The following is a 24334-nucleotide window of genomic DNA, read 5'->3' as shown; positions in this document are numbered from 1 at the left end:
GCAGAGTGATGAGCGTGGAGGTGCCGGGGCACACGCAGTTCAAAGCCAGCATGGCGTACTTAAACTCCTCTTCACACACCACATGATCTGCACACAACCAGAGGAAACAAGAGGGTCACAGCGACCACAGTCACACAGGCCTCGGAAAAAAACACAAAGACTCACATTACGCTTCGTAAAAGCTTCATCTCCCAGCAACACTGCAGTGAATACAGATGTGCTGCTGGCTTCTGGGTAGTGTGTGTGTGTGTGTGTGTGATGTGTGTGATGTGTGTGATTGACAGAACCTATACACTGGTTTTCTATAGGCAGCACTTTATGTCCATCACACATTATTCAATCACCATTGTTACAGCTGTCAAGGACATTTATGGTTCCTTCTGGTCCAAGGACACGTTGGAATCGAACCTGAGTCCCAGCTGACTGTGTGTGTGTGTGTGTGTGTGTGTGTGTGTGTGTGTGTGTGTGTGTGTGTGTGTGTGTGTGTGTGTGTGTGTGTGTGTGTGTGTGTGTCAGAGGATGCTAATACATTTTTCTCGTACATCACTTCATTAATCCTGATGTAACCAACATCAACAGGTCAGGACATCCGATTAATTAAGTCTCTCTGAGGGTAAATTCACCCGGAGCAGAAACACACACATGTTCTCTCACTTCCTGTCAGTTTTAGACAAGAGAGTAAACAGTGTTTCATTAGTGGTGTTTACAGTCGGGTGGAAATTACTATTTTCATTTCTTTAAAACCGCCGTTAATTTGTTTGTTTGTTTGTTTGTTTGCAGGATTATGCAAAAAAAACTACAGAATATATTTCCAGGACACTTGGGCCAAAAATTACCCAATTAAATTTTGAGGTGGATCTGGACAAAGGAAAAAAAATGAATAATTCATGGATTTGATGAAAGAAAAAAGAGGCACATTTGGAGAACTGATATCTATGAATGTGTTTAATTTGGTGCAGATTAGTGGGATTTAAAGGGACTTTTGGGCCTGGGTGGAGGTTCGGCCCTAATTAGTACCATTCTACTCTTTATAGTTATGTGCAGTTTGATATTTTTTACCCAAAATATTAACACAGCAATAATACCAAACAAAAACAGTGAATAACAGGACATTGGAGAAGCTGAGAGCGGTGACTAATTGCCATATTTACTGTGTGTACCACAAACAATCATTACCCAAATTGTGATTTGGTTATTTCAGTTATTAACTTTCCATAATCAATATCCTGGTCTCTGAGAATAGATAAACTGTCACTGTTATCTGCGCTGACAACCATGACTCATGCTTTCAGCTCATTACACTGTGTTAATGTGGCTTTTACCAATAAAAGACACAAGCACACACACTAATTTATTTCATGCTGGTAAATGTCAAAAATCCTCCATCGCCCTCCTGCTCTTACGTACACAGATCCATGTGCGATCAATATTTCCATCACCACTGTGGCTTCACCATTCAGGGTTTTATGGGCGATGGGAACAAGGCCAGAGATTCAGCTTCAGCCTTTTTTGAACCTTAACACAAACCGGCCTGAGCGCCAAAACCAAATCAAACTGAACAAACACAGAGGATGCTTTCTCAGTTTCCTTTTTTTCTTTATTGGCGTATTAGAGCTTGAGCCTGAAAGAACAATATGTGATATCAAATAATGACGGTTAACGTCCGAGCCCGTCATGAATATACAAACTCAATCAGCTGCCAGGCCGAGAGTCGTGAGACGAGCTGAGAAAATGCTAAATGCAATAAGTTAAATCCTGTGTGTCTGTGTGTGTGTGTGTGTGTTACTGTGTGTGTGTGTCTGTGTGTGTCAAAGCTGAGCATGTGCGAGACGTGACAATTACACGGCCTGGTGGTGAATATCCTCTGTTGGAGTACCAATGTTCTTTTGGCTCAGAACACACACACACACAAACACACATACATATACACAAATACACACACAGTACGCAATAAAACACTGATGTTGTGTCTGAAACCGTATCCGTATTGCTCCACACACGTTCAACCAACACACACGTACACACATGCAATATCTCTAACTCCACACAGAACAGACACACACACCAAATTGAGTCATCGTTTCCCCAATATCCAATTTCCATTGTCCTTCTTCCACTTCTCTTCACCACTGGGATTCTCCCGCTCACCCTTCACCACAGCCAAAGCAATCCTGCCCCCCCGATCCACCGGGTGCCAGGACCCAGACCAGGAGAGAAACCAATTACTGACTTCCACACACTGTGCACACACACACACGTCCAGGATCCGGAGCTTTGGACCCAATCCCTTCCCACTGTGTGAGGCTTCCCGATGCAGACTTGTATGGAAGGTGTAATCCCGTCAGTGTGAATGTGTGTGTGTGTGATGTGTGTGTGTGTGTGTGTGTGTGTGTGTGTGTGTGTGTGTGTGTGTGTGTGTGTGTGCACTTGTGGGAACCTGTGGTTGTTTGCACCCTCTGAGTGCAGTTACAACCCCACCTCAGGTCTACAGGTGGCTCTAATTCAATCAGCAGGCCCTTGTTGTGTTTATATGAACCAGCCGATATCAACACAATTAGCCCAAATCCCGACTGGCTATTGTCGCTCAAAACAGAAACCGGAGGAGATAATCAATCCACACTCTGTACCCACTTCTCCTGAGTTCCTCACACGCCTCAGGGATCCCGGCCCCGGCCACAGCATCATACCGACAGATCTTCTCTAATGAGCGATGAGCCGTTATTTAGATATTCCACTGGAGCAAATTAAATCTTGTATCTCTTGCTCATTAATTCCTCCCACACCAGCACTTAGTGAGTATAGTCCAAGTGGTGTCACAACATGGCATCTGCACTTACAGTAATGCGCATGTGACGGACTGCATGCTGACTCTCTCTGTGGTGACTTCAGGATTAAAGAGGCATTAAAGCCTGATGATTTTGAGCTTTGCGATGCTGAAGCTCTTAATTTATTAGTGATTAGTTATTAGAGATTGCAATGAACGGCTGTAGCTTCAGCGAGGGAATGGACGATGGGTAATCATGGGAAAGTTCAACATGGTTACAAGTAGGGTTGCAAAGGGGCGGAAGCTTTCCGGAAACTTTCAAAAAACTGCAAATTAAAAGCTGAGCAATAAAAACATCATTCAAAACTCTATTTTAAAGATGTATGGAACGTTGAGTTTCAACCCTCCACTGGTCATTCTTCCATCACATGCACAGATAACTCCCAGCATGCTTCACTCTACAGCAGGGCTATTGAGGCCTGCTGTAGAGTGCAGGACTAGTCAGGTAAGTTTCCATGATATTACTGGGGAAAATATATTAGCATGCTGATTGAGGATTGTTCATCTGTTCATCTAGACTATTTCCATTCATTTATCCATCAATTGTAAAATATGTTTACAGACGATTCCAATTGTTTGGCTAACTATTTATATCTCTGGCATTGCATTAGTGTTTTTTTAAAAACTTTTTTCTCATCTTATTCTACAGAACAATGCCACGTGCACTCTCTCATGTGTGGAGACATTTCACCTCATCCAATGTAGAAGGAAAGGCTGTGTACATTTGCAAATACTGTGCAAAGACCTATGTTAAGAATGACACAACGATGCAGAAGCATATAGTCAAGTGCCCGAAGTTTCCTCAGGGCTCAAATCAGCCTATGACACAACAAAATGTTTATATTTATGTCTGTATATGACAAGGTAAATACAGTTAGTATAAATTACACACAACATTTCCAGTATATTCCCGTTAATTCCCATGGAAAGTTTCCAACCTTGCATATTCCCGGAATTTTTCAACCCTAGTTGCAAGTGATACACGCGTGTTGCAGCTTTCTGACTCCCATCAAGAGAGCTTTACCTCAAAGGACTCACTGATAATCAGACAACATAGAGTTCTCCTGGACGATCCTGAATTTATCTTTCTGCCGAACAACCCGCGGCTCCCTAATAACAAAGAGCTTCAGTCCAGCTGTGGCGGCGAGCTGTTTAAACTCTGGCAAAAGGAGGATTGCCGGCGGGTGAGGTTGGAGCAGACCACATCAAAAGACGAGGATTTTCTTTCTCAAGGCAGCAAAGTGAAACGTTCCTCACTGACAGAGCCAGCTGGGCCGAGGGCGGCAAAACTAGAATTGAGTTTGATGCTTTCTGAAGTCAGAGGGACGTGTGAGAGAAAAGGGCGAGAGACGGTTTTTATTTTGCGTGCATGGGATTGACTGCTGTCTCCTGTCGAGGAGGAGAAGAAGGGGATGCTCTCCAACAGACAGAGGGAAATAAAAAACCTCAAAGAAACCTTTGTTAGGCTCGTAGCCAGGCCGGGTCAATGTGTCTGATCAGACAAGTGTTAAATCAGGTAGAAGATATAGTGAAGATAGTAGAGGATAGTTTCAGTTTATCGACAATCCCAGTGACAAGCTGAGAAAAATCCCCTTTATAACTGGGCCAGGAGGATGTATTATTTAATGAGTGTCATCCCATTAGATTCAAGATTCAAGATTTTTATTGTCAAATGAACAGAGATAACATGAAGTAGTCACTGTCAATGAAATGCTTGGGTCACACACTCTCTTTAAGCAATGCTCAGTAATTTCAACCCCAAAAAATAAAAATAGAAATAGTATCAAATAGAATAACAATGAAATAGAATATCAAAAATTTAAAATAGAAAATAAAATATATACATCTAAATATATATCTTTACAGATGAATGTTCAATTTGTGCAGTAGTGCAAATATTCAAATATGCTTGTTATGGTGCTGGTGCAAATATGCAAATATTCCAGGGTGCTGGTTTGGTGGAGTTATTAATATTATTTCCGTGCATCCAGATGTGATCAAATAATAGTTTTTATTATAACACGTGCACACCTTCAGCCGACAGCTCAATTCACCTGGACTTCACGCTCGCTGCCTACCTGCAAACTTGACGTGGAACTTGTTCTCTGGCTTGAGGATCTGGACGTACAGGGGGCAGTTCGGTGCGAAGTCTTTCACCGCCCAGGCTCGGAGGATGGTCTGATGATCCTGAGGAAAGAGAAGGGAGGCGGAGGAGGCGGAGGAGAGAAAGAGAGGGAGAAGCCCGTCATTAGCAGCATCAGATTGCAGCTCCTCTCTAATAATCCTCTTAAACCAATCACTCGGCAGCTGAATGGCCCCTCGCAACATTTCAGAATCATGTAATCGGGATCTCTTTCTGTTGGAGAGGCAGTCAAGGCCGTGAAGAGTGAACCGACTAATACCAGAGCTCAAAATGAAGTGGCTCAGTGAGGCAGAGCGCCAACTCAAGGAACAGCTGAGGCTACCGGCAAAGTTCATATAATTTCAGGTATTTAGACATAAACCATATTATTGACCAATACAGGAAAGCTATCTTGGGTCTGCTCCCCCACTACTTATGTAATTACATCTATAAATCCCAGAGCAATTACTGCTTACGTTCAAATGAGTTTTATTTATTAATTATGCCCAAAGTTCGCTCTGAATTTGGTAAGCACTGTTTTAAGTTCGCTGCACCTGCTGCTTGGAATGCACTGCAAAAAACTCTAAAGTTAAAGGAGCTCATAAACCTTGAAACGTTGAAGACTCGTGTGAGAGAAATTGGAGCGGCTTCATACCGCACTGGTTCTTGTTTTGGTGTGAATCCGAAGCTTTAGTCCTGTTGCCTTATCTTTTTTTTAAATGTATTTTATCTGTGTTATGTGATTTCTGTGTGTCTTGTGACTGTTGACATGTTTTGTATGCTGCTGTCTTGACCAGGCTTCCCTTGGAAAAGAGGTCATTGTATCTCAACGGGACCGACCTGGTTAAATAAAGGCAAATAAAATAAATAAAATGTCCTAACAGGGATGTTGCAGCAGGGCAGGCAGAGCTGAGAGCACGCCCCTAAGAACAGATAATTAATCTAGTCCACCTTAACAATTTTGTAAGAACCCCCTTAAATCCATCTGCACAGGAGACTGCAACGTAACCATGGTGCGTAACCCCCCCCCCGAACCAGAAGATTTCAGCTTAAAGCATAATTTCCAAGGTTTGCTTGAGGACAAGAACTTTAAAATGTGTGTGTATGAAGTTTCTGGGATCATGGCAGTAGGGGGTTTCCACTTCAACTTTACTTCTGAGTACACAGTATGCACTTTGTTTATAATGGCCAAGAGGTTATGTGCACATCAGTGTTTGTTTGTTAGCAGCATTACACAAAAACTACTGGACGGATTATCACAAACGTTAGTGGGATAATGTGTCATGTGTCAGGGAAAAACCCATTAAATATCTGGTGCAGCCTGACTGACTTCGAAGGGATTGTTGGTTCCTCTTCTGAGTGCTACTCCAGTTTGGATACTTGACAATTTGAATGGCGTGGTTTGAAAATGCTCTTACACATTTTATGGCACTCAGTATTGAACATTTCACTAAAAACAGAACATGTCCAGCTCATGGAGGTGTGAGGTGAGTTACACCAAATCACCACAGTCAGCAGGATTCATCCTCTCGGGACCAGGAATGTGTGCAGTAAATTTCACAGGGATTCAGCCGACAGTTCTTGGAACGTTTTGGACCAAAGTATTTTTTTTTTTTAAATGTCAAGCTAGTGTTTTAACTATAAGATTTAGTTGTTCACTGTTTTATTCTGTAAAATTGTAAAAAGCAGGATAACAAGCCGGTGCAGCGAGCTGAATCAATTTCTATCAAAAGCTGCTTTGATGATTTTTTTTTACGAAGCAGTGCTCTGAAGAAAACACAAGATTCAAAGCAAACTAAGAGATTTTTCTGTGTTCATTTGTTGTAAAGAAAACAAACATGTTGAAAGTGATCAACCAGAAGCCTTGACATGTTGCAGTGTGAGGAGGCGGAGCCTAGTGATGTAGGGAAGCAGCAGGGGAACCTACAGCAGCGATCCGGTCCACTTCAAACCGGTTACTGAGGATAAAGCAGGCCTCAGCGTCGTCCATCCTACGGGAAGTTAGTAGAGCATGTGGCCATGGAAGCAAGAGAGATAGAGAGATACAAAGAGAGGGAGAGAGGACACAGGAAGGAGGGTGTTGTCATGTTATTGAGGGAGAGGACAAAAGACAAAAAAAAAGCAAGACAATAGAACAACAAATGAACCAATGCGTCTTTCGAGCCTACGAAATCAGACAGATGCCTTCATGCTACGTTCTGGATCGTTGGTGTTTTGGGTCTCAGGGACTCACTTGGCCCTCATCAGGTCCTGGTCTTTGAGAGCAGACCCCTGCAGGTAGATGACTCTCTGGGCCCAAAGAGGGACGTGAAGGACCCTCCGGACCTGGACATCCATCTCTGCCGGGCACAGGATCACCACGTAGTAGTCCTGGACACACACACACACACACACACAAACACGCACACACACAGAGTTGTTATTGCGGCCGAGGAAAGTTTCACCACAAGCTACACATCAGCAAGTTTTTTGTTCATACATAACCAAGGACTTATTTCCGCAGGCTCCAACAAGTTCAATTTCAGACTTTTTAAGACCAAAATGTTTTAAATTAATTGGTATTTTGATATTGATCATTGGTTTTTGGGTAAAAAGTCTTCATCATCATCCAGTCTCTTATCTTCAGCTGATCCCTAAACCCAAATCTCACCATTACCCCAGACCCTGACCCAGACACGACCCCACTGAAGTGGTGAGGACCAATCAAAACACTCCTCCTGAAACATTCACACACACTCCATTGTAAATCGAGGAGATACTATGTACACACAGATGCACCCTCAAGCAAACACTCACATCTGCTCCCACATGAAGGAAGCAGCAGTTTGATCTGAGCTAATGCTGAATTAATCCTCTGCTTTAACCTCAGCCTCTTGGGCTCCTGGAGAGGATCATACACACACACACACACACACACACACACACACAAACATATTCTACTTATAACCATTTGGAGAGACCTGTAGTCGTGGGTGAGCAAAGAACTCGTTGAGGAAGTCCATGAGGAGGTCGATCTTGAGGCAGCTGACACACAGCACCACGTGTTTCTCCGTCTGGGCCCGGTAGCGGCTGTAGTTCCCCCCCGACTTCTGCCGCTCCATCCACAGAAAGGCCAGCTGCTCGAACTGCATCCCGGACGACATCCATCACATTCAACAGATGGAAAACTGGATTAAGTCAGCTGAAATACAGGGAGCAGCCAGGTGGCACATGGAAAGACAACAATGCCTTGCGCCCGGGTCGTGTTTCCGTTTGATTAGGACGAGTGTTCAGATGGGATTAAGATAAGGGGAGGTTGGGTTCAGGATGTGGCCGGACAGGGTTTAAACAGAGGAAGGTGGGTTAGAGAAATAAAGAAAAACTTAGAAAACCTTCTATTCTAATGTGCTGGGGAACAGACGGATGACAAGATGTGTTTTAATGAGGACAAATGCAAGAAAGAATGAGATATTTCTGAAAAACTACCCAGATAATTTCGGCGGAATACATTGGAAAATAATCTCACAAATGTTTGTCATATTTTCAGCAGCAATAAAGGAATAAAGCAACAAAACAAAACACAAATGAGCTTCAGATAACAAGAACTTCACAGTGTTTCAGAGGAGGCTAAATGGATGTGAAACAATATCCCATCATCCGAGGGAGATCACATAGAAAAGCCTTAATGAGTGTGTGTTTTTTTACATGTAGCAGTATCATTAACTACTCGGGACAGACCCTGTGCCATGACTTTGAATTATTTGGGTTCTTTTGTTGGACTCTTTTGATGCACTACTGCACAAATTGAACATTCATCTATAAAGATATGTATTTAGATGTATATATTTTATTTTTTATTTTAATTTTTGATATTCTATTTCATTGTCATTCTTTTTTATTCTATTTTATACTATTTCTATTTTTATTTTATTTTTTTGTGTTGAAATTATTGAGCATTGCTTGAAGAGAGTGTGTGACCCAAGCATTTCATTGACAGTGACTTCATGTTATCTCTGTTCATTTGACAATAAAAAATCTTGAATCTTGAATCTTGAATTATGGACTCTTATTTTGTCTATTGACCTTTATCTGGGTTTTCCCTGTGTTTGGATTTGTGTTCATTCTGAGTTCTGTATTTCCTGTTTTATTTTGAAGTGTGACTCCTTGTGTTTCTCTAACATAACTTCCTGTTATTATTCTGTTTTTCCGGCCCCTGTGATAGTCAGCACCTGCTCCTCATGTGTTTCACCTGTGTTCTCTTATCCCTTCTGTATCTAAGTCTCAGTTCCTCCCTTTGTCTTTGTCGGTTTGTTCATCATCTTTCACCCGTCATGGTTTGTTGTTGTCATGGTTCTTGTGTCTTCCTCCTGTTCCCAGTGACTTCTATGTTTTTTCAGTTTATCCTTTTTGCAATCTTTCCTGGTTCCATTGATTTTTCTGTTGGTTAATTTTTGGACTTTGATTTTGTAGGTACCACTTTGTTCACCTGCATACCTCATCTCTGACGCCTTTTAATTTATTTGGTTTTATCTGAAGATGTGTCAAACAGCAATGCACTCAATTGTTTTTTTGGACCACACTACATCATCCTTGGGATCCAGACATTGAATGAAACCAAGGTGGGGCGATGGAGCATCTCTGAGGGGGAGGGGCCACAGTCTCTGTTTTGCGAAAAACTCCGTCACTACAGTAAAATTATTAAAACATTAATTGATTGTATTTTTTAAATCAAATTTTCACTCCACTATTGATTCAAGTTTTGAATCCTGGATAAGTGAATAAAATACCTATTTAGAGTTATTTATTGTTCCCTCTCTGAACACCCTGCACCTCTCCTCATTAATGGCGACGGCAAAAACGTGTTTTTAAAGATTGTTTTCTTTTATTCTGTCTTTCCTATAGTTTTAATTGGTCTTGCAGGAACCTTCATGATGCCACTTTACCTTGTGTAAGCGCAGTTCCCAAAAATAAAAAACTACCAAACTTTCCTTTTCTTATAAAGTGATGTTGAGAATGTTGTTGATCCAAACCATAGACATATATAAAGGCTAGATGTCTCGTCTGCGTTGCCGGCCAACGGAGACGAATGTCCGCACATGGCGGCCATCTTGCTAGGGGGCAGCTCGCTCACCCATAACATTGTGTTGGTAGTGGTAAATAACCATAACTTACTCAATTTTTAAACGATTTGGTTTGTTATAAACGTCAGAGATGTAGTTATGACACTTCATAAATTATTAAATTTGTTTAGAAAATAACATAATTATTCATAAGTATGCAGTGTCATAACTACATCTCTGACGTTTATAACAAACCAGACCTTTTAAAAATCGGTTGAAAATTGAGCAAGTTATGGTTATTTACCACGACCAACACAATGTTATGGGTGAGCGGGCTGCCCCCAGCAAGATGGCCGCCATGTGGTGACGTCCGGCTCCATCGAACGAAACATCTAGTCTTTATATATGTCTATGATCCAAACACCCCTCGATTTCTTTTTCCTCCCCCAAAACCTTTGATTTGAGTGACAGGTGCATCGTTGTGGAACGGAGCTCCGCCCTCAATGAACAGCTGCTTCTAAACATGCAACTTCAGAGAATCAAGCACACACTGTTAATTAACGTTTTTCTTTCCGATTTTCATTTTTATATTAAGTCAGATTTTTTTTATTCAAAAGCAGGACTTGATTGACTTGATGATTTCACCTTCAGATTTTGTAAGGCTTGTAAGGGAATCTGTCCGAGCAGCAACACACCTGAGCACAAGCAGAGCAAATCAACCAGACTTTCAAATCAATGATTTCTGCTCGCAAACTGAAAAACGACTATCTTGAATAAAGACAGTTGAAACAAAACATTTTCAATTGTGCTGGTTGTCATTTTGACCCCGATAAATCCCATCGATTTGGTATTGAGATAATCTAAGCTCCTTGGAAAACACACGGACGTATTCTGACATCATCTGTGTACATCCAGATCTCCACGGCACACACTGCGGCAATTAAACCTCTATTCTAGAGCATTGTGATTTACTTCAAGGAAAAGTCTCCAAACGGGTTGAACATTTATTGGAGGAATGATCTAAATGGGTCTTATTTCTAAATCAATATCCTTTTAAGGAAGTTCAAAACTAGGGGCCACATTTCCTGCAGTGTGCTGTGGAGAAACGACAGACACAAAAAGAATAAGACAGAGGCCAAGTTCTGATGTTCTCTGTGGATCCCCTGTGTAGCCTGGACACACACACACACACACACACACACACACACACACACACACACACAGACAGACACAGAGGGTGGGAGTTGGGGGGGGGGGACAATTTCTAAATGTCAAGGGGTATTCAGGGATGAAAGATGTGGAGAGGCGGCGCGGGGGGGACACGGTTTCTATCTGTGATCGTCACAGATCGTCGATTCTTTCTGAGTCGACTCGTGAGACTTCAGCCTCAGGATCTTCACCATCACGTCTTTTGTTGGTGCGATGGTTTTTCGCCGCCACTCTGTCACAGCTGGTGTTTAATCGCTCACTGATCAGGCGTGTGTCTGGGACGCCGCCGCCTCACACCTACTGCTCACGCCGGCGCCATCAAAGCAGTGAAGCGACGCCACAAAAAGAAATACAATTTACAACAAAACAAGATTGGTGGTAAACCAAATCGCTTGAGAATTGCTCAGTGGTGTGTGTGTGTGTGTGTGTGTGTGTGTGTGTGCGTGTGTGTGTGTGTGTGTGTGTGTGTCCCTCTGCCAAGTTCAAATTCATTATATAAGCACTTTTAACATCTTATAGGAGACAGGCAGGTACGCCAGTGTCACCTGAGGGATAAAAGCTTTACACAAATATAAGAAACAACCATGAGGATAAATGGGAGTTGATACGTTTGTCTCTGTGTTTTTATTTGAGCCGTTCCTGTAGAAACACGCTTGTGTTGTTGTTCTCCATCACGCGTTTCCCTCTGTGGAGCAGCTAAACGACAGGAGAGGAGGCCTGGGGAAGTGAGCGGGTAAAGGAGGACACTGGTCTCTCTAAATTAAACTACTTCTGAAGATCTATGTAGGATGCTGTGAGTCATCACATTATTGTGCAAAGTGGGGAAAGCAAGAATGATGAGTCTGAGGGAGAGAACTTTCCTGTAGTGAGCTCAGACAAAGAGAGCAAATTGTGCTCTGTGGGCTGCACACACTGAACATTTATATTTAGGTTTTAAGAATTTACTGATTACTTTGAAGGTACGTTGGTATGCAGTAGTCTTTCTGTTTGGAGTTTGCATGTTCTCCCCGTGTTGTTGTGGGTTCTCTCCAGTTCCTCTGGCGTCCTCCCACAGTCCAAGACATGCAGAATGTGATTGACTGTCTCTGTATGGCCCCTTATCCACTGATGTAAAAACCCACTAAGACCCACTAACATCTGGCTTTTGTCTTCATTCGGTCCCAGGTCAAATTAATCTGCACCAGTTTTAATCATCTCCTTTTTGATATATTACATTTGACCGGACAGCGAAGTGACAGAGCGCCACAGTTGTCGGTGGATTTGCGACGTTGAGTATTGTAAAGGAAATATAACAGTTGACATAATAAAATGTTTATTTCCCTTTTGATTGATCATAATTTAATCTCTACATATTCGTCTGACTGTTCTCTTGGATCCTGCTGCTCTTCCTGTAGACACTGAATGTATATTGGCCTGATTGCTTTAACTAGGCATCGTTGTATTCATGTGATCAAAGGATCTCAACCTTTTCCTGTTTAACAAACCCCTCCAGAGTGGGAGGGGTTAGCCTGTATGTATACAAGAACTGAACTGTTTTCTATCTGGGTGCATATTACAACTCAACCCTGTGGTATGCACCATGCTCGAGCACTAAAGGTGACGATACTGTAAGAGTTTTTGAGACTCGTTTCTTCGTTGGTAGTGGGATTGTGGAAATTGCCACGACAGTATGACCCACCAGGGGAAAAAGGAAAAGGTAAACTCTACTGGCAATGGGATAGGAAATCGACCGCAATTTTCTGGCAGGTTTAACGGTGTTTAAAAAACACATATACCTGCTAGTTTTGGTGCTAAAGTCTAAGTATAAGCCCTAAAGAGAATGGATGGATAATCACTTTGATGGCTTCAGAGTCTAACTTGGATTTTCCTACCTCCACATGAACTGGAGGAACAATCTGGACTAAGCAGAGTTGGTTTCTTCATTACACTGAAAATAAAGTCGGACTCTGGAGGTCTTCAGGGATCCTTGTCTCATTAAAGCATCCTTTCTTTAAAACTCCCCTCACAAGCTTTCTATTGTGTTGTCATATCTTATTCTTCGCAGGCCTTTCACTCAGTCTCTCTGTGTTTATTATCTACCTCTCTGCCCTTGTATTTAAAGGTTCCAACCGTTGTCTCTCACCTGAATGGGAAGCACGATGAGCGCCACAAAGATCATGATGACCACCAGGAGCTGCGAGGGCCAGATCTGAGGGGTGACATCTCCGAAGCCCACCGTGGAGAAGGTGACCACGCAGAAGTAGAGCGAGTCGAACAGGGTCAGGTTGTTGCCCGCTCGCTCCAGGTGTTGGATTCCGCAGATGCTGAAGGCGTCAGCGAGATGGGAGAGAAGGAAACAAAATGGAATAAGAAGAGCCGAGAATTAGATTCTCCTTGCACGTTAGACGAAGTGTCTCGTGGAGGACGTTCTACACGGAGATCTGCCTTTCACACTTGTATGTGTGACATTTCATGTGCAGACATGGGGGTGGACGGCGTGCAAGGACGCACTAGTGGAACATTGCGTGTTTGTATATATAAGTATGCAAGCGCAAGCTGTGCGCACTATCCTGATCTCTCAGGGAGAGATGAGTCAGCGGACAAATGTCAACCCTGGAGCGGTCAGAGGATCTTCTGGATTAGCTCAGGCTTTCACAGCAGATCTGCAGCGAGCTGACACGTCCACGCCATTTCACTATCTCACTCTCGCAGTCACCGCTTCTGCTCTGTCTCTCCAGGAGCCTTTTTAACAAAAAATTCCCTTGTCTCATTTACTCCTGCGTGTAGCACACCACTGCTCGCCCATCTCTCCCTCTCCTCCTTTCCTCAACCGTGACAAACCTTCACCTCCTCTCCGACCTCTGTTTTTTCGCTCTCCTCTTTCCTCATCACATTACATTATTACATTACATTACATTACATTTCATTTAGCTGACGCTTTTATCCAAAGCGACTTACAATAAGTGCATCAACCCCGAGGGAACAAACCCAGAACAACAAGAATCAAGACAGTACAATTTCTTCTAAATAAAGCAGAACTACAAAGTGCTATAAGTAAGTGCCATTTTAGTGCTACCAAAGTGTTAGTTTCAAAAGTGGTTCGTTTTTTTTAAAGTTTTTTTAGTTTTTTTTATTCAAGGTACAGTCGGAAGAGGTGTGTTTTTAGTTTTCTGCGGAAGATGTGTAAACTTTCAGATGCCCGGATGTCGAGTGGGAGCTCATTCCACCATTTAGGAGCTAGGACAGCAAACAGTCGTGATTTTGATGAGTGTTCTTCTCGCAGTGAAGGAGCAACGAGCCGTTTAGCCGAAGCAGAGCGGAGTGAACGTGCTGGTGTGTAGTGTTTGACCAGGTCCTGGATGTAAACTGGACCTGATCTGTTTACAGCATGGTATGTGAGTACTAGTGTTTTGAACCGGATGCGGGCAGCCACTGGTAGCCAGTGAAGGGAGCGGAGGAGCGGAGTAGTGCGAGTGAATTTAGGTTGGTTAAAAACCAGTCGAGCTGCTGCATTCTGGATGAGCTGCAGAGGTCTCTTCTCTCTTCAGTTCAGTGTCGGCCACGAGGACAGACTCACCATGTAAACATGAGACAGACCAGCGTGCTGATGAGTATCACCACTTGGTTAAACATGGCTGAGTGCGTCCGCTGGATCGCCCTGTGGAGATCATTCTGCGGACAGAGAGATACGAGTACTGTTAATTCGTGGTATTGTTTCAGAGTAAAATAGCATGAAAAAACTAAATATAAATGGATGAAATATCAAAATGTATTAAAAAGGAGATGGAGTACACCATCTTCTCTGAAAAGCATTTATAGCATATACCACATTCTGGAGTGGACAATTACTATTTCTTTACCTCTGGTTTTATTTTCATTTTACTTGTTTTTTCTTTTTTCTTTCCTCTTTTAATTTAATAAATGATGTATGTAATCAACCATTTATTCTTATTCTTATCCCCCCTCTTTTTCTCTTGGAGTGAGCACTGTTTGATGTTTGTTGTTCTTTCTATGCATTGTACACTGTACTTGAATACCATGTATATTGTATACAGTTGAAAAATGGACAAAGAAAGTAACTGTCTGAAAATGCATATTGTTTTGTTGAAAACTAAATAAAAAACAAGTTAAAAAAAATAAATAAAAGGAGATGGAGGAAGCTGGAGGTAAAGCTTAGTTATCTGGATGTGATGGAACACGGCCATTACCGAACCCCGGCTGCAAGAGGGTAAAAATGACAGCAAAAATATATTATAATGTTGAGATGAAAGTAATGGAAAAGAAGCTGGACAGGAAGCCAAAGCTTCACTTACTATCATGTTCTCCAAAGCGTGTTTTGCCAGCCAGCAGTTGAGAAACACAGGGATGAAGAGATTTCTGAAGGACGGCAAAATCACCTGTGGAGAGGAGAGAGCTTCAGCAGCGTCATCGGTTTGAAAAAAGGCTGCATTGTGTACAGTAATGGGATTTTTTCATTCAGGAATGTGATTGTCTGTTGTGAGTGTCTTTATGTGTCATTACAGCGGGTGTCAAACACGCTGGCTGTGATTCCGGAGCTGGGATTGCCCCGTGGTGAGTGAGCGCCAGAAACCAATGTGGGTGCTCAGTGACCCGTGTGTTTCCACTCACAGTGATCATGAAGGGAATGGCGCTGATCATCTCCAGAATGAACGAGACACGTAATACTTGCTCCCAAACGTTGCCCTGGAAACATAAAACCACACACAGGGGTCAGGAAACTCTATTGTCATTGTCAACAGGCCCGGGTGAAGGGAAATGGATCGGCGGAATAGATCGGGAAGTTTACGTGGTGAAACAGCTCCCTGGTAGACTGTGAGAGAAGAAGCTGTTTCTGCAGGGCTTTGCCATTCAATTAAGAGGTCAGCCATGGTTGTGTTTGTGTGTTTGTGTGTTTGTGTGTTTGTGTGTTTGTGTGTTTGTGTGTTTGTGTGTTTGTGTGTTTGTGTGTCTGCCGCCCGCACACGGCTGACCTGGATCTGACTAGTGTGGGTGGACAGGCCCGGGGTTTGTCCACAGGAATCAGTCGGCTCTAAATGCTAAGGCTGCAGAGAGACCTCTTCATAGGCTTATAGTGTCCAGGACATCAAAGACAGGACATCCCGTTGATGGGTCCCCCCCCCCCCAACTGCAGGAACAGAAAGCCCCCCCCCATGAAGTCTACCATGAACAGGACGGTGCCGAGGGTTCTCTCCAAATGCACGAGCAAAAAAAAGAGTGGCAACGGGTAGAGAAACAAAACTTTGGTTTGGACGTGAGAGAGAACAGAACTCACCTTGTAGCTGAGATACACGAGCAGCATCGTTTCTGAAAAACTGATGAAAGCCACAAACACCTGCAAAAAAGTGGGAGAAAGAGGGGGGGGTGAGAGAGAGGGAGGGAGAGGGGAGATACAGTAGTCAGACAGAGACCAGAGCATGAGAGGAATTAGGAGTCGCAGAGATGGAAGAGGAGAGCGTGGGTGGAGCCAGTCGGCGTGCTGGTGAGGGAGCAGGTGAAGCGAGAGACAAGCGGGTGTGTGACTGTGCACACACACACGGGTGTGTGACTGTGCACACACACACGGGTGCGAATTCATTGTCCATAAAAACCAATAAAAAGGAAATGCGCATGCACCCGTGTAAGCATTCATGTAGATTCATGCAGAAATGAGTGTAAACAGACTGAGGCCTTGTTTCCACAGGAGTGATCTGACCCCTCTGACCCCTCTGACCCCTCTGACCCCTCTGACCCCTCTGACCCCTCTGACCTGCAGCGCCCACAGCGGCAGCGGCCGGTCCACCCAGATGATCAGCTTCCTGCGGAGCGAAGGGAGAGGAAGAGAGGAGAGAGATGTGGCAAAGAAAGACACAATTTAATGAAAAGAAATTCGACAAGATATTGAAACCATAACTCATCATCTTTTTCTGGAAGGGGAGGCCTGACTGCCTTTTTATTTAATTTTATTTTGTTTCATTCTTTTTATTTTATACACGCTATTCCCTTGCCTGTCTCCTGTCATCCTGCTGATTGTTTATGTATGTATGTTTGTGTATACATGGATGTATATGTGTATGTATGTATATATATATATTAGTGATGTCAGTTTAACGCGTTATTAACGGCGTTAACGCAAACCCATTTTAACGCCGTCAATTTTTTTAACTCGAGTTAAAGCAGAGCTGCAGCTTCAGTATCTGTGTTCGCCTCCAGTCTGACCTGCTCTCGCTTTTTGTTTTTATATTTCGCCAACTAAAATATATATTTTTAAGCTATTGTAGCGTCACCGCTTCACAGGACACGGAACTTCTTTGTGGTTTAGTAGCTTTTATTTTCCTCTTCACGAACATGTGCAGCTCTCGCTCTTACTCCGTCACTTGAACACATCAACAACACTTCACTTCCTCATTGATCCCCGATCCCCCCATCCTATTGGTCCGAACAGTCACATGTCCCACCCCGACCCCTTCACTGACCCTCAGACATCAGAACGCTCCTTCAACACAGTGTTTTACTGAACATACGTCAAAACCAAACATAAACATTAACCTAGTCCGTTACACTATTAGGCTACAGCTATATGTTTTTATTTATTTAAAAATAGGGTACTTCTTATTTCATACATTTCCCACAAATATGGGGAGGACTCAAATAGCCCTACAAAGTTCTGTGTTTAATTTATTTCAAAGTAGGCCAACACTTGCCTGTGTATTTATTTTGTTTGTTATTTTGTTGCTTGTCTGTTTGAGTAGCTAGCTTAAAGCAAAGAAGTAGTAGGCTTACCTTTTATTAATAACCTAACTGTTATGGTTCATTGTTTCTGAAATAAGAGACCTGACTGCTATGTTCACAGCAAACTTGAAAAAAAGAAAATATTAAGCCATGGTTTTAATTGCACTATAGGCTGAGTCCTTGTTTACCTGAAATGTGAACTTTATAATTTTATTTTGTACCGCCCTGTTTGGCAATGTTGTTTTTCAATAAAATGAAACATTTGCATAAAGCAAGCCAATCCACTTTTCTATGTTGATAAGAGCATTAAAACGAAAGTAAAATTATGGAAAAATAATAAATGAAGGAACATTCAGAATAGATACAAATTTGCGATTAATTGCGATTAATTGCGAGTTAACTATGACATCAATGCGATTAATCGCGATTAAATATTTTAATCGTTTGACAGCTCTAATATATATATATATATAGTTTGGGGTGGGACTTTTTTTATGTTTTGTTTGTTTTGTTGTCTGTTTTGTTTTGTACTATAAAACGGTTAAAAACCAATAAGAATATTAAAAAAATAAATAAATAAATAAAAAAATAAGATATTGAAATCCTTCTCTGCCCAACGCAACAACACTCGGGGGGGCCACGACCAAAAGGCTCGAGAAGTGATCACGCAGTCAAACTGGAAATTTACAGCCATATTGTGAGAGAAAGGCTTTTTATTTATTTATTTTTTCCCAAAGACCCCCTGGGGCTCCTGGCTCCTCGGCTGCAGTGAGTCTGCTGCTGCCGGGAGCAGGAGGCGCCCCCCCCCCCTCCACTGATCTCACTCTGTCAGCCTCCTTATTCATCCGGAGCCGGAGCTTAGCCAGTGTCACCAGCCACCAATCAGATCAATAGGTCCCTGAGCAGGAGACATGGCGTAGCCCGGAGTCCATCTGCACTTCCTGGTCCCCCCCCCCCTGCTGCTGTATATTACATACTTTATCTCCACTAGATCCTTGTTGATTAGGCCGCTCAGGCACTACGTATGTATTATGTTGACAGCTAGTCCATGGATCCAGATTGTGACGAATGAATGTGCGTCTGTAATGCTCGATATCAGCTCGGTGAATTGCATCAGTTAAGTGAAGTTGCATTGATTGGGTTACACAACATTTCCGACCGGTGGACCGGTGTTGGAGATGCCCGCCCCCCCCCCCAGGGTGCGTGGTTTTTTATGGTCCCTCTGCAGGCCGAAGCCATCCCTCCTCGTTAGAGACACTTACCAGTCGAACTCACTCCAGGCATGAGAGGAAGCGTTTGGTTTGGTGCAGTTGACTCTGCTCAAGCTGCAGGAGATAAACAAAAAAAACAAAGACACAAAAATGACTAACAACGTGACTGACCCTCGGTTTGCATCTCCACCTTCCTCCATAATCTCACATCCATCCCTTATTACAGGATACACTACACACAGTGTTATCTCATCCATCGACCTGGCGCACTCCTTCCTGCTATCAGGCCTCGGCACATTCACCGGAGCCGAGTTTCACCTCATCAATCACACGATTCTCTCACCAGTCCTGTCTCTCCTGCTGCGGATTGTCCAGCAGGACTCTGACGATGTAGAGGAGGCAGCTCAGCACTTTCAGAGCAAAGTTAAACATTCGCACCCGCAGACCTGCAATGAGAGAAAAGATAAAAGATGAGAGGAAATACACATCGGTTGTGGAATTCATCAAAAAACGATATCAAGCTCTTTATGAAGTTTAAAGCTCTGAGGCACAAACACTATTAGATTAGATTCAACTTTATTGTCATTGCACAAGTACATATGCAACGAAATGCAATTTAGCGTCTGACCAGAAGTTCAAGAAAAAGGCAGTAAAAGTGCAGAGTATCGTGCATATTAAAGTGAAAATGTAATATATAAGATCTGTACAGTAGAAATATATATGGAATATTACAGTATTAACAGGAATTGTAAGATATAAGGACTATGAATACACTATGAGCAGGATAAAAATATAAATATATATAAATATGAATACACTATAGGCGGGATAATATAGTAATAAAAAACAAAGTAACAGAAGACACAACACACACAGTGAACACACAGCATCTCCCTGCATAGAGAAACAACAGCAGCTCATAAGCCATTTATCACCACAAACAATAAAAAGCACATTGTTCACCAAAACACGACCTGTTCCATCTTTTACATAAAGCAATAGCTGGTTTATTGTAATAAAAAATTATTCAGTATTTCATCTTGCCTGCTGAACGTTAATCTTGCATCCCTCACACCTCAGGTTATATCAATATTACAGTGATTAGATTCTTAATTTAAAAAAAAGGATGAGCACAAAATAAACCTGACATTTAAACCTCAATCTATTCTGAGTTAACGTTTTATGAATGACTCTTTTCAATTGATTTTAATTATGCAGGAGAATAAATATTTCAATTGGAATAAAATGTGAGTAGAATAAGTCAGTCCACAGAAAACCAGAGTCACTACGCAGACATGTACAACAGTGAGCGGAGAAAGTTGAACAACTGGTGATGAAATGCAGAGCAACAGAGACAGGAACATCAAACACAATGAAACACATCTCCGCCATAGAGAAAAAATAACATAAGAACAACTCATGTGGAAACAGAACAGACAGCGGACGGGGGGGATTCACCCGAGCAGTTACAGACAGAGAAGACGTGATCCCAAACACAAGCAACTCACTGGATCTTTGGTTTTTGATGAAGAACAGCTTGAGGCGCTCCTTGAAAGTGTTCTCATTCACATAGAACTCTACCTGCACCCTAAAGAGAGAGAGGGACGGAGAGATGGGCAGTGAGAGAGAGAGAGAGACCGATTGGGATAATGAAGGGACAAAATAGGCCTCCATAAAAATACTTCCTTTATGGAGGCGAGTCACGGTGTAACAGGCCAAATTAACCCCCGCCCAAATTAAACCTGGGTATACTTTTGCCCGGGCCAGAATATACCCCGGGGATAAACTGTTCAAGGTAAAACTATACACGGTGGATATGTGGTTGATTTAGCTCTAAGGTCAGGTAGGCATAAGAGTTGTATTGTGCAATCAAAGCATTTGAATCTTCAAAATCTAGGCTTGATATTCTCTTGTATTTTAATGATAATTTACACTGCATTAATTGGAATTCAGCTGTAGGCATATACTAGGAGATCTGTATGTATCTCAGAGACTAATTGTATCCACAATTTAAGTACTGCAAGCTAGACTATTGTGCAGTTGTAGACACACCACCCTGGGCCTGAGAAGGGAAGGAAAGGAGTTAAATATGGCCATAAGTTAGTTAGCTTTCTCTCTTAATTTACCTGGCAAATCTGAAACACCAAAAAAATTTTGAAAAATTAAGTAATTTTTGTGTATATCATTCAACACTACTGATATCATGGGGGTATAATATGGCCTCAGGGGTTAGAAATGGCCCAGGCCAAATTATACCCCGGGGTATTAATTGGCCTAGGCCATAATACACCCGGGGTATAATCTAGCCTAGGCCACTTTAACCCCGGGTATAGTCCGGCCTGGGGGTGTACTATGGCCTGTTACAACGGGATAGAAGAGGGGACGGGAGATAAAAGGTAAAAGAATAAAGGTAAGGAAGAGTGGGGGAGGGGAGGAAAGAGAGTGTACAGTTGAGAAAATTGGAGATAGAATGGGCGACAATGATTATTTGAACACTGAAAAGTATGGAAATAAGATGCTGTGGCCGACCACATGGAAGAATAATGTGTTTTGGAGGAAATGGCGTTCCTGTTGGTCTGCCCACGAGCTCCGACAGCTGCAGTCGCTCTCGTTATCTCCACTGATTAAATATAGAGCAACAAATTACTTCCCTCTGATGTTTCTGCTGAACATGGGAGGCCATAATTACTGCTCTTTCTCCTTTTCCATTCTGGCACCCTCCTGTTAGAAGGACTCACACACACACACACACACACACACACACACACACACACACACACACTTACTGTACACACACAGGCCCAGAACACACACCTGCAGCCAGGTCAACAGGATTATTGTGTCATTCACACGCCTCTCTGACACCGGGCCTCATGAGGATCGACAATGAGGTGGAGACACACAACCAGACACACAACCAGACACACAACCAGACAGAGTCAGAGAGGGGACTGTGTTTCCTGTCGGACCACCTCGGGGGGGGGGGGGGGAGTTCTCAGTAGCCCTCCTTTCATCTCACGGAAGGAGGAGTGGATGACTCAGGTCGAGGATGAGAAACGCCAGGCCCCGGCTCGCTGGTGCTCTCCTCACAACACAGACACACATGAAAGGAAGGCAGAACAACTGGCGTCTCTTCTCCTGTCGGCAGGAAGTGGAAGAGGAGGTGGCGGCTGCGGCGGTCGGGGGGGCTTCCCAGGGTTCCAGAGTGACGCTACACACCGCGGTGCTCCACACGACACACACACACACATGCACACACAAACCAGTCAGACCCGAGAAAACTCAAAACGCACCCAACACATTCCAAGCAACATTTGGGGGGGGGGAAAACAGGCCTCAGTGTTGCTATGGCAACAGAGGATCGGTTGTCTTTTGCCTCCCTTCCCTCTCACATGAGCAGATGTGAGCAAACACAAGTGCAGCGAGTGTGCTCAGCCGCTGGAGCCGAGCGCCCGGCTCCGACTCGCTGAGGGCTCCTCTCGCTCCCAGCCGCCTGCTGACAGCAACGCTTCACGCACACACGTGACGGGAGACAGAGGAACATGCAGATGTGCACAGAGGCTGAAGAAAGGAAACTCAAGGATGTGTAACTGCAGCCTCGTGAATGAATTACTGGAGAAATATGAAGCCCTGCAGTATTTGCAGACATAGACCGTAGGGAACAGTAAGGACAAATTATATGTGTGCATGCCGGTGTGTGTGTGTGTGTGTGTGTGTGTGTGTGTGTGTGTGTGTGTGTGTGCGTGTGTGTGTGTGCGTGTGTTTGTGTGTGTGTGTCCGACAGAGCTAATCGACCATACGACTGCACGAGTTCTTTTATGCACAGAGCAATCAAACAGTCAATACCATGGCAGCACCACAAGTACAGAGCCCCATCCGTTTCTGAAGCAAATATTACCCATTATAAAAAAAGGGAAAAACCTGCAATGGCAGTAAATCATTTATCCGCAAAGATAAGAAATAAATGAAGTGAAAGGAATCAATGCTCTGTAAAGGTTTGTATTCCGTGAGAAACAGGTTAACTTCAGATAAGGTACACGCTCTCCTTTCTAACGCACATTTAATTTGCAAATCATCATCGAAATCCTTATCAAGTATAATTCGGTTTATTACAATAATGGTGTAATCAAGACGACTCAATTACTTATTAGAAATAGGAAATAGGATAACTGGTCATCTGTGGCACATCACTATTTTGCAACCAGCTATAAACCACTCTAGATTTCCCACAGCTGATCTAGGCCACAGTTCTATGGCTCTGATGAGATCCTTGCTCATGTGTTGACTTCTTCTGGAAAGCGCCACCACCGCTCAGAACATCATCGTCTAAAAAACACTGTTTAAATGTTCACTTTCAATCAAGGTAATGTGTCTTTCTTACGAGATCTGTGTGCCTCCATGTCTGATCCTCGCTGCCTGTTTGTTATTTCTTCAGGACACTTAAAGTGATAAACGTTCCTGAAACCAGCCATCCATGCATCTCTCAGTTCATCTCAGCCTCTTGGAGAACTTCGACAGGACGAAAGCTTCAGAGGCTATTTCGGCCCTGATGTAGGAGCTTTTCCACTCAAGCGTACAGCGGAGGATGAAAAGTAAAGTGGAAATATAGCCCAATAAAGAATTGAGCTGTGGGATAAATTGAGAGCCCGGATCTTTAATCTAAAGGGAGGACAGGGCGGAGAAAAACACATTAAAAACTCATAAAGAGCATTATTTCAACACAAAAAGCACACAAGCACATGATAGAGTCACCTCTGGGCATTGCAGGCCTCCCTGAGGCCCCTCCAAAGAGAAAAAGCACAACATTGGATTATGGAACAACCACTTCAGGGTATTGTTTTAAGAAATACCACGACAATAAGCCCCAAAGAAGTCTGTCTCACTCTCCTCTCCGCTGCATATTCAATATATACGTTTATCAGAGTAATCGTTCGGAGCCGGGACGCTGAGACACATCTCGTGGGCTTTAATAAAGCAAAACAAGCAGGTTTAATAGCTGCGAATAAGAGTACGTGAAGAAAGGGGGGGGGGGGGGGAGTGTATAATATTTCAAACCTGAGTCTGGGGAGACAATTAGCATTCGCATATTTGCATGTAGAATTGAAGTCTGAAAGAGAGAGAGAGAGACGGAGAGATAGGTACAGAGCGGACGAGAAAAAAACCCACAGACAAATTAATAGACAGATGGACCGACAGACAGAGGGAGGGAGGGGGGGGGGGG

The 24334-nt window shown here is 43.1% G+C and overlaps 1 protein-coding gene across 1 annotated transcript in view; it reads right to left on the bottom strand.

Moving 5' to 3' along the window:
* LOC133023161 (potassium channel subfamily T member 2) overlaps nucleotides 1–24334 on the bottom strand; it is a 46168-nt gene that overhangs the window by 14608 nt on the left and 7226 nt on the right. Inside the window, 13 exon segments of the mRNA XM_061090125.1 lie at nucleotides 1–87; nucleotides 4903–5011; nucleotides 6874–6937; nucleotides 7180–7316; nucleotides 7907–8071; nucleotides 13317–13497; nucleotides 14751–14845; nucleotides 15487–15570; nucleotides 15803–15877; nucleotides 16467–16526; nucleotides 16941–16989; nucleotides 19457–19559; nucleotides 20622–20701. The exon segment at nucleotides 1–87 is cut by the window's left edge and continues 22 nt beyond it. Of these exon segments, the coding sequence (XP_060946108.1) occupies nucleotides 1–87; nucleotides 4903–5011; nucleotides 6874–6937; nucleotides 7180–7316; nucleotides 7907–8071; nucleotides 13317–13497; nucleotides 14751–14845; nucleotides 15487–15570; nucleotides 15803–15877; nucleotides 16467–16526; nucleotides 16941–16989; nucleotides 19457–19559; nucleotides 20622–20701 (1289 nt within the window).

This window comes from Limanda limanda, chromosome 17, assembly GCF_963576545.1.
Source record: "Limanda limanda chromosome 17, fLimLim1.1, whole genome shotgun sequence".
Taxonomy (NCBI): domain Eukaryota; kingdom Metazoa; phylum Chordata; class Actinopteri; order Pleuronectiformes; family Pleuronectidae; genus Limanda; species Limanda limanda.
The sequence above is the reverse complement of the archived record's forward strand: the minus strand, read 5'-3'. Positions and strand labels throughout refer to the sequence as shown.